This window comes from Salpingoeca rosetta (assembly GCF_000188695.1).
Source record: "Salpingoeca rosetta unplaced genomic scaffold supercont1.22, whole genome shotgun sequence".
Classification (NCBI taxonomy): Eukaryota; class Choanoflagellata; order Craspedida; family Salpingoecidae; genus Salpingoeca; species Salpingoeca rosetta.
Window position 1 is genome coordinate 1,115,395 of NW_004754912.1, and position 9,972 is coordinate 1,125,366.

Genomic DNA, 9,972 nt, shown 5'->3' on the forward strand with positions numbered 1-9,972 from the left:
GTTGATGACGGGGTACTTGTTGCATCGCTGCACATACCCTCGCGCAATCAACCCGCCCTGTCGTGCGGTTGCATTTGCATTTGTTTGGGAGCGGGAGGTGTGCGTGTTTGGAGTTGATGTGAGTAAAATAAGAACAAGATGTGTGTATGTGTGTGTGTGTGCGTGCGTGTGTGTTTGCTTGCTTGCTTGCGTTGCTGTCTGTCTGTCTGTCTGTCTGTCCGTCCATCCGTCTCTCTCTCTCGCACACACACACTCTTACTCTCTCTCTCTCTCTCGCACACACGCACGCACGCACGCACACACACACACACACACTCTCTCTCTCTCTCTGTGTGTGTGCGCTTGGCAGGGTGGCGGTTGATCGTAGGGCTTGTGCTCGTGTGAACTGCGAGTGTACCTGGGAGAAGCCAATCAGGTTGAAGCCACGCGCAAGCTTTGGATCTGCGTACACTTGTTCGCAAAAGTTGTCAACCTGCACATGCACACGTATGACAGTGTCAGAAGGAAGGTTGCTTCGGATGAAAGAAAGTTCAGGCACACCGATTCCGTGTTCAGCAACCGGGTACAGCAACAGTGTGCACAAACAGCAACAGTGTGCAGTAACGGCCATCAGCTTGGAGCAACCGCTGAATACCAGCGACGCTCAACCAACACGCAGCCACACACAAGGTTCGTTGCGGTCACGTTTGCTGTTATTCAACCCCAAAGACACTTGTCCACAAACAAACAAACAAACAAACAAACAAACACGTACTTGGTCGTTCATGTGCATGAACACGCTGTCGAGCGGGCCGTTTCCGATTTCCATGTTCTTGATGTACGCGCACGGGATGGCCTCGTGGATCCAGTCCACGACGGCCGTGATCTTCTCGGCAGCACCAAGGATACCGTGCATCAGCACTGTCACAAAGCACACATCACATTGTCACACGTTCCAAGTAACAAAAACAAAAAGCACGGCAAGGTTCGTGCAAAACACAAACAGCGTCAGCGTCACGTCAGCATTAGAATCACCACACCAGCACGACACGGTTACAAAACACAACATACACGGCTTCACACAAACACATAAGTACGGTTTTACACGTGCATGTGCACGAACCAGCACACCAACGCAGACACAAACCGAAACACAAACAACCCCAACCAACAAACACAACAAACAACCATGGCAGGGCGCCCCTTCCACTCACAAACAACACACATCACACCCACCAGACACACAACAACAAAATATAAGCAAGACCTCGCATCGCATCGCGTACTCACCGACAGGGGGATACTCGCACTCTTGTGCCTGAGCAGTTGGCGCGGAGGTGAACACGGCCAGCACGGCCGCCATCGCCAGCGCAACCAAGAGCTTCATAATCGTCGTTGGGTGTTTGTTGCTTCGTGTGTGTGTCTGTAGCAAGCGGCGATAGCGCTGTGGAAAATTGACGAAAGACATGTTAGGTGTGATGCTCATTTAACAACACTCGAATTTTGATTAAAAACTTGACTTGATTTTCTATCCTACAGCAACGCCACCGTCCTTGAAGCCTTGACGGTGTCCTCCCAACCTGTACACTCACCCTTTTCCCACCACCACCCCTGCAAAACGCCTTGCTCCTGCTTGAAGACGAAGAAGGGGGAAAACACGAACATGTTGTTGGTTTCGACAGTGAGAAGATCCGCCCTCTTCTTGCCTTGCCTTGCTTTGTTGTGAGGGAGAGTGCGAACCACACCATCTGCTCTTGTTCTCTTCTCTTGAGTTGGCTTGTTGTGTGTGTGTGCCTTTTGCCATTTCCACTCACACACCTGGCTCAAGAGAGAAGGCAGAACACACGGCAACACACAGCGGGAGGACACTTACTGACTTTCGCCTTCGCTTCGCTTGCTCGATAAACTGATCCCCTAATCAACTGAGCAACTACGTCTCGAAGCAGCAAGCAAGAAGGAAAGCAGCACAGACAAAAGGTGTGCGTTTTGGTTTGATTCGGTCCAGTCCGCAGTGTGCTGTGAAAGGTGTGCAGTTGAGCAGTTGAAGGTGTGCAAACTCAGCAAGATCCCTCCCTGCATGCATGCCTTGTTCCAGTGCCAGTGTCATGCTCAGACTCTCAGTTCATGTTGTTATTGATCTGATGGTGTTTTGGTTGGCAGGATGGGCTCGCAGGGTCGGGGTGCGCTTGCTGTGGCGCTGCTTGCCGCAGCAGCGCTGTGTGCACCCATCGCAGATGCATATCCATACTATTACTCGGGCTGCCAAATCTCTGTTGGCGAGGTGAGCAATGTCGTGCAGCACCTTGATCGTGGATGTCACGACCCACAATCACACGCACACATGCACATGTTGTACCCCTTGTCTCTCCCAATCACGTGCATGCGCACACACACACACATGCACACACATACGCACTCTCTGTACATAGACCGCCATGTCCCACACCGTCACTGCTGTCTCGGATGGCGACAGTGATTGCGACATTGAAGGCTTTCCCACAGAATATTTTGAAGGTGAGTGAGCCGCAATTGCTGCATGCTTTTCCACCCGAACCTTAGTAGCTATGTGCTTTCTTGCACCGTGACACGTGATTGTGGTTCATTTGGTCGCTGCATCACAGTCTTCGTGGACTAATGATATGTCACGATTCTTGCGTATGCGTCTCACCCACTCCCACGTGCCTGGATGTGTGATGCAGGGGAGACATACACGATCAATTTGAATGGTAGAAGCGGGCTGATGTTTCTCGTGAGCGTGGATTCGGGCACGCTGGCCAAGAAGGACTCCAACAGCTTCACCTCCAAGTCAGGGTGCAGCAGCACGGCTGGGTACGGCAATCTCGACACGCAGGTGGAGTGGACGGCCGGGAGCGCCTCCTCGGCGTCCATCACGCTCACGTGTGGCTCAAACTCCTTTGGCCTCCTGCAAGCGACTGAAAGCGGCAGCAAGGGCGAAGGTGTGTGTGTGTGTGTGCATGTGTGTGCATATGTGTGCGTATGCGTGTGCGCATGTGCGTGTGTATGTGTGTGTGTGTGTGTTGAGCTGTGTGTGCTCGAATGTTCCACAGCTCTTGAGCAAGGCCCACATTTCCCCTTCTCACATGCACACACACACACACACAAACACACAAACACACACACACACACACAAACACACAAACACACACACACTCACACGCACACTCGCGTTCACTGTCGTGCGCATCGTTCACATTCAGTGGTCACGTGCGATTCCCCACCGAGCGTGGACAATGGCACGCCGTGTTCCTCTGCAACCCACATCCAGCCCGACTGCGACGTGCAGTGCTCTTCCGGCTACGAGCTCACCGCCAACACCATCCAGTGCCAGCCCGATGGCAACTTCACGGGCTCTGCAACGTGTTCCGGTACGCTGAAATTGAGTCGTCGTGCGCAACAACGCAAAATGCAGTTGCGTGCTTCTGGGTAGCCTTGCCAGATGTCGCCCCTGCTTCGATGTAGACACTTGTGCCAACTCACCTCACTGCCAACTCACCTCCTTCACATCTTCTCTGTGTTCTTTGCATCATTCACGCGTATGGTGCTGTGCCGTGTTGGATTGTTCGTGCTGCCTGACAGACATTGACGCGTGCGAATCGCACGACGTGTGCGACCCCAACAGCAACGGCTGCATGGACATTGCTGGCGGCCCAGACAGCGAGGATGGCATCACATGTGGCGGCTGCACGACAGGTCGGGCGTGTGTGTGTGTGTGTGTGTGTGTGTGTGTGTGTGTGTGTGTGTGTGTGTGTGTGTGTGTGTGTGTGTGTGTGTGTGTGTGGGTGTGTGTGTTTGTATGTGTTCAAGTGTGTGTGTGTGCGTTGGTGCACGCGCGCACGTGCGTGTCTGCGTGTGTGTCTTCCTGTGTATGTGTGTGTGCGTGTGCGTGTGCGTGCAAATGTATTGGTGCACGTGCGCACGTGTGTCGGTGCGTATCTACCTGTATTTGTGTGTGTGTGTGTGTGTCTACCTGTGTGTGTAGGTGTGTCTGCCCAACGGGTCATGTGCCAAAAGTCCTACGCTGCTTCATCTGTTATGCTCACACGTGTGCTGTTTGTTGCACATGTGTGTCACCTTGCTGCCCTCGCTCGTGACCTTTGCAGGATACACTGGTGACGGCTTCACATGCGAGGACATTGATGGATGCAATCCAGTCCCGTGCGACGCCGATGCCACATGTGCGGACGTTGCAGCACCGGGCACGGGTGCCACATGCACGTGTAACGAAGGATTCTTTGGCGATGGGTCCACATGCACAGCGTGCACCGTGTGTCCTGAGAACACATATGCGGTGGGCGAGTGTCACACGACAGCCGGGGACTACGACTCGTGCGACGCGTGCCCTGGCAACTCGACTAGTCCTGCGGACTCAAAGTCCATCGACGACTGCACGTGCAACGAAGGGTTCACCAAGATGACCTCGGGTAACTCCTTCGTCTGCGAACGTAAGTCCTGGGTTGGCCGTGAGGCACGTGCGCGTGTGAGTGTGCATATGTTGTGTATGTGAGTGTGCATGTTGTGCGTGTGAGTGTGCATGTTGTGCGTGTGAGTGTGCATATGTTGTGTGTGTGCATATGTTGTGTGTGTGTGTGTGTGTGTGTGTGAAAGCGAGTGAATGGTTGTGAAAGTGGCTGTATGCGTGCGTGCAGCGTGACGCTATGCTGCCCTGCAAGCTTTTCCTCATCAACCTACACATCCGCATCTACACACGCACACACGCACACTCACCAACGCTCACTAACATGTACCCGCCACCCAACCCACCCTCACAGCAATCGTGTGTCCCGAGGGCGAGTTTTTGGACGGCGACACGTGCAGCGCGTGCACCCCAACCACTTGCCCTGCTGGGGAGGAGCTTCAAGGCCAATGTGGCGGCAGCACCAACACGCTGTCGTGCCAGCCATGCACGGGCGGCACTGCCAAGGACGCCGCAGGCGCCGGCATGTGCACCACGTGTCCATGGGGAACGGAGCCCAACAGCGACCACACCGACTGCGTTGCCTGCCCTGCTGGACATGCTGGCATTGGCGGCAGCTGCACGCTCTGTGGCAACGGCACGCAGCCCAGCACCAACGGCTCAGTTTGTGTGGCGTGCCAGCCTGGCTGGGCCGGCACCCTGGGCCTGTGCTCTGCCTGTGGCCAAGACAAAGTCGCATCGTCAGACAAGACGGCGTGCGTGACGTGCGGCGCGAACGCGGTGCCCAACACCATGCACGCCGCGTGTGTTTGCGACACCACGAGCGTGGTCACGTCGCCCTGGCCGCTCACGTGCACGCCCTGTGGCGACGGCACCCGACCAAACTGGAATCAGACCGCGTGCGTGCCGTGTCAGCCCGGGTGGGCCGGCACCAACGGATGGTGCAGCGCGTGCTCCAGCAATCTCGTACCCAACATGGCACGCACGGCATGCGTTGCGTGCCCCGCCCCTTTTCGCGCGTCGGCGGATGGGGTTCGTTGCATGCCGCCACGTTGCGGTGAGAGCGATGGCACCGATGCACGACAGTGCTCGCCTTGCCCCGGGTGCCACTGCCCTCGAACTCACGTGCCCGTTGTGGACACGATTGGCGCCATCGAATACGTCTCCTGCGACCTCTGTCCCCCGGAGCTTGTGCCTGTTGCCGGCACATGCAGGCCTTGCCCCCAAAACCGCGTCTCCTTCAATGGTGTGTGACCGCGTGGGTGTGCGTATGAGTGTTTGCGTGAGTGTTTGCGTGAGTGAGTGTGTGTGTGTGTGTGCGAGAGCGTTGAGGCATTGCTGTTTCAACGAGTGCCGTGAGCACAAGCGTTATCGTTGTGACTCTTGCCTTGCGTTTCTCACGCTCACAGCATCCACACAACGCGACGCACGCACGCACACACACACACACACACACACACACACACACACACACACACACACACACACACACACACACACGATATGCACCTCCTCTGACTGTGTGCAGGCCGTTGCCTGGCGTGTGCATCCGGGTATGGCGTGTACAACGCCACCACGTGTCTTCCCTGCAAGGGCGTGAACATTTCCATGGACGGCGTGTGTGTTGGCTGCCCAGCGGGACAGGTGCCCGACGAGACGCGAACTCGCTGCCAGAATGGTATGTTTGTTTAAGCGCGTGTGCTTGTGTGTGTATGCATGTGTAGGCGTGTGTGTGTGCTTGTGTGTGTGTATGCATGTGTAGGCGTGTGCTTGTGTGATGCGCTTGTCTCTTTTGCTTGCCTTGTGCATGTGTTCTGAAGACATTCGCGCCCACATTCACCATCACCACCTCAATCGTCACTGTTATCACCCCGACCGCCGCAACAACAGTGACGCAGCAGAACATCTACTTTGCCCTGGACTATGCGCAGTTTGAACAAGATGCACAGGCGCGTTGGGAGTTTATTGGCGCCGTGCTAGAGGCGCTGCAGGCGCATGGCATCGACACAAGCGCTATTGTGCAGGTGCTACTGCGGCCAGGGAGCACCGTGGTGGAGCTGGTGGGCGCGGGATGGGCCCTTCAAGCAGCAAAGGTTGGTGTGGGCAAGAGAGGAAAGGACTCGTGCGCTGGTGGTGCTGATGGTGCTGTTGTTGTTGCTGTTGTTGTAGCTGCTACTGCTGCTGCTTACTTTACCGTATTTGCTGCCATCGCTGTCCTCCATCATCAACTGTGGCTCTCACACGAACTCACACACACAACAGGATGCTGCTGCTGCGGGTACGGTGGTGGTTGTACACAATGGCGCGAATGCGACCGCTGGTGACACGTTGACCGCTGATGGGACTGTGGTCTCGAGCTCTGTGGAGGGAAGCACAGACAGCAGCGGCAGCAGCGGTGGTGGTGCGTCAACAACAGAGGACCTCTCCGCTGGCACCGTCGCAGGTGTGTGTGTGTGTGTGTGTGTGTGTGTGTGTGTGTGTGTGTGTGTGTGTGTGTGTGTGTGTGTGTGTGTGTGTGTGTGGCGGTGTGAGGGCCATTGTGTGAGTGCATGGCGACCGTCCTTCATTGTTACATGTTTAGACACACTGCCGTACTCACCGCGTGCGTCATCGTCACCAACACCACCCACACTGCGATGTAGGCGTGTTTGCCGGGGTGTTTGCGGGCGCGTTTGTTGTGTTCCTCATCGCGGCGTGCCAGACCAAGTCGCGCCACGTGATGCACTCGAAGCGCAGCACCAGCAAGCTTGAGATTGACCTCACCACCGAAGATGGCGACGTGTCAAGCGCATCAAGCCCGTGGGACAACGTTCAAGTCTCCGACCTCTGATTGATTGGGCTGTGCCTTCCTTCTTGTTGTTGTTGTTGTTGTTGTTGTTGTTGTTGTTGTTGTTGTTGTTGTTGTTGTTGTTGTTGTTGTTGAAGTTGTTGCAATGGTGTTTTGCGGTTGTGTGACTGCCGCCCTTCTTCCTTCCCCTCAGTGTCTCTCGGCCTTTTCTCTCTCGTTGTTCTCTTCGCACAGCCCGAGCATTGGCTTGTTGCCACCAATGTTGTGATCACTCTTTGGCTCTGTCACTGAAAACACTCCTTTCTCCATCATTTGATTGCGTATTGCACAAACAAACCCAACCAACCAACACAAAAGAAGCAAAGAAGACAAGCAAGCAAGCAAGAAGCAGGATACACAAGACACAGACCCCCCCCCCACACACAGATACACACACAAGCGCACGACATGGAGGAAGGTGCTGAGCTCCTTGTTGCGGCGGAGGCCGGCAACTTGCAGGATGTCATCGATCTCATCAACGCAGACGCAGACCTGAGCTGCGCCACAGATGAGGTGGCACACACACACTGCAATTTGCGTGTGCACCGGTGTACTGAGCTGAGTGCTTGCTGTGGGCATGATGTGGCGTGGTGGGCTGATCTCATGTGTTTGTGTGTTGGTGCTGATGGGTTGGTGTCCACTCCAGGGCAACACAGCGCTGCACCTCGCCTGCAAGAAAGGCTTTGAGCTGATTGCCCACTTGCTCGTGGACAAGGGCGCCAACGTGAACACCCAGAACAAACAGGTGCGACCATGTACGTGTGTGTGTGTGAGTGTGTGAGTGTGTCTCTGTGTGTGTGTGTGTGTGTGTGTGTGTCTGTGTGTCTGTGTGTGTGTGTGTGTCTGTGTCTGTGTCTGTGCGTGTGTGTTGTATGTGAGCGTGGACGTCCAGGTGCAGACCTCGCTTGCTGTTGTGGAGACGCCACTTCCCTGCTCATCTCCCTCCTCGGATCACGGTGTGATTGGGCAGGGCGAAACGCCGCTGCATCTGGCAACGGTACAAGGCAACCAGCAGCTGGCGCGATTCCTCATCCACCGAAGTGCCAATACGCAGTGCACAGACACGGACGTGAGTGCCAATGCAGCATCGCACGTGCTTCGCACACACGCACACGCACTCATGTATGCATACGAGTGATCGTGTCAACACAGGCACACAAACTCGCACACACACACACACTCACATACACTCACACATACACAAACACACACACACACACACACACACACACACACACACACACACTCACACACACACTCACTCACTCACTGGCTCATGCTTCCAGGGCAACACGCCGTTGCATCTCGCCTGCAAGCACAACGAAGAGCTGCTGGTTCGCTCTTTGCTCGAACACAGAGCACTCGTCAACGCTCAGAACAAGAAGGTGGTGTGCATGCGTTTGCGTGGTGTCTGTAATCTCCAGTAGCCAGTCGCACATCCATGCCTCGATACCACTCTGAGGCACTATCGCGTGATATCCATCCCTTTCTCCCCTCCCCCCTCACCTCAACATGTATCCAACCACCGCCACTGCCTCCCCCCCCCCATCGCCCAGGAGCGCACCCCACTGCACTGCGCGGCGGCGGAGGGCCACGAGCTTGTGGTGAAGCTGCTGGTTGAGCACGGCGCAACCCTCGCCGTCAACGACGACCGCGTACGTGCCATCGTGTGCCGTGTGCCGTGTGTGTGTATGCGTGTGTCTGTGCATCTTTGCATGTGTTGTGGGCTGAATGCTTGCGAGTTTCTGACACACACGCATACACGTGTGCCTGCAGGGGCGAACGGCATATGACATGGTGGAGGAGGAAGGCTTGCCCAGCCTCGTTGCTCTCGTCAAAGAGTGGGCCGCAAAGGTGCGCGGCGGCGGCGTCATTGGTGTCTGTATGATTGTTTGAGAGTGTGTGTATATGTATGTGTGTGCGTGTGTGGTGAACTCGTGTCACATTGTTCACATTGGTCACATTGGTTACATTACTCACGCCTCCCTTTATCCCCAACACACACACACACACACACACACACACACACACACACACACAGCCGCGGCAGGAGGGGAGTGCACATCTGTACATGACGGTGGAGGAAGCGCGGCAGCGAATCACAGCGCTGGAGGCGGAGAACAGGGCACTGCACGACGAGACAAAAGCGTTGAGGGAAGACAAGAAGGCGCTGGAGACAACGCTGCAGTCCATCATGGCATCTGTCAAGACGCTTCAGGCCAGCATGGCCCACTTGCAGCTCCTCAACCAGTGACGTGTTGTCTGAATGAGGTGGCGCACACCATGCCCACCTTGCGGAGCACGATGCGCTGTTGCGGTGCATGTTGCGTGGTGTGAGTAAAGCTGCGTTGTTGTGGATGGTGTTGTGTGGGTTGCGTTTGCGTTTGCGTGAATGAAATGGAAGTGGCGAGAAGGCGAGAAGGCGAGAAGAAATAGCAGCCCGACTGAGGGAGAAGAAGAAGGCTCGCGGCAGTCGTTGAAGGAGGAGCAGTTGATGCACACACACACACACACACACACACACACACACACACACACACACACAGAGCATTCGCAGTCATGCACGCCACTAGTCATGGATTTTTTTATCTTCTTAAACACATGCACAGACCAATATCAGTCGAAACAGTTTGGAGTCTAATATGTTTGTGCGTGGGGTGGAGTGAATGGAGGAGAATCCATAAGGAAGTGGTTCAGTCTCAGGATGTGTATTACGCATGACCTGAGAGGA

The 9,972-nt window shown here is 55.3% G+C and overlaps 3 protein-coding genes across 3 annotated transcripts in view; 2 read left to right on the top strand and 1 right to left on the bottom strand.

Annotated features, from left to right (window-relative positions):
- Positions 1-1,424, bottom strand: part of PTSG_07476 (palmitoyl-protein thioesterase 3) — a 2,820-nt gene extending 1,396 nt beyond the window's left edge. The window contains exons 1-4 of the mRNA XM_004990924.1: positions 1,270-1,424; positions 755-900; positions 398-472; positions 1-57 (exon numbers count right to left, since the gene is read on the bottom strand). The exon at positions 1-57 is cut by the window's left edge and continues 411 nt beyond it. Coding sequence (XP_004990981.1) covers positions 1-57; positions 398-472; positions 755-900; positions 1,270-1,366 — 375 coding nt within the window. The 5' untranslated portion in view covers positions 1,367-1,424. The remainder of the gene's footprint in view (positions 58-397; positions 473-754; positions 901-1,269) is intronic.
- A 716-nt stretch (positions 1,425-2,140) lies between these two features.
- On the top strand, positions 2,141-7,244 carry PTSG_07477 (uncharacterized protein; the record flags this gene model as incomplete). Its single annotated transcript, XM_004990925.1, has 11 exons — positions 2,141-2,260; positions 2,409-2,493; positions 2,679-2,936; positions 3,198-3,365; positions 3,577-3,690; positions 4,101-4,442; positions 4,770-5,660; positions 5,943-6,092; positions 6,305-6,507; positions 6,677-6,857; positions 7,057-7,244. The coding sequence occupies 11 exons, from the start codon at positions 2,141-2,143 to the stop codon at positions 7,242-7,244; spliced, it is 2,700 nt and encodes an 899-aa protein (XP_004990982.1).
- Positions 7,245-7,527: 283 nt separating this feature from the next.
- PTSG_07478 (uncharacterized protein) lies at positions 7,528-9,680 on the top strand. The gene is made up of 7 exons (XM_004990926.1): positions 7,528-7,754; positions 7,888-7,986; positions 8,212-8,310; positions 8,528-8,626; positions 8,798-8,896; positions 9,018-9,095; positions 9,283-9,680. Exons 1-7 carry the CDS (start codon positions 7,650-7,652, stop codon positions 9,493-9,495), a joined length of 792 nt encoding a protein of 263 aa, XP_004990983.1. The 5' UTR covers positions 7,528-7,649; the 3' UTR covers positions 9,496-9,680.
- Positions 9,681-9,972: the final 292 nt, after the last annotated feature.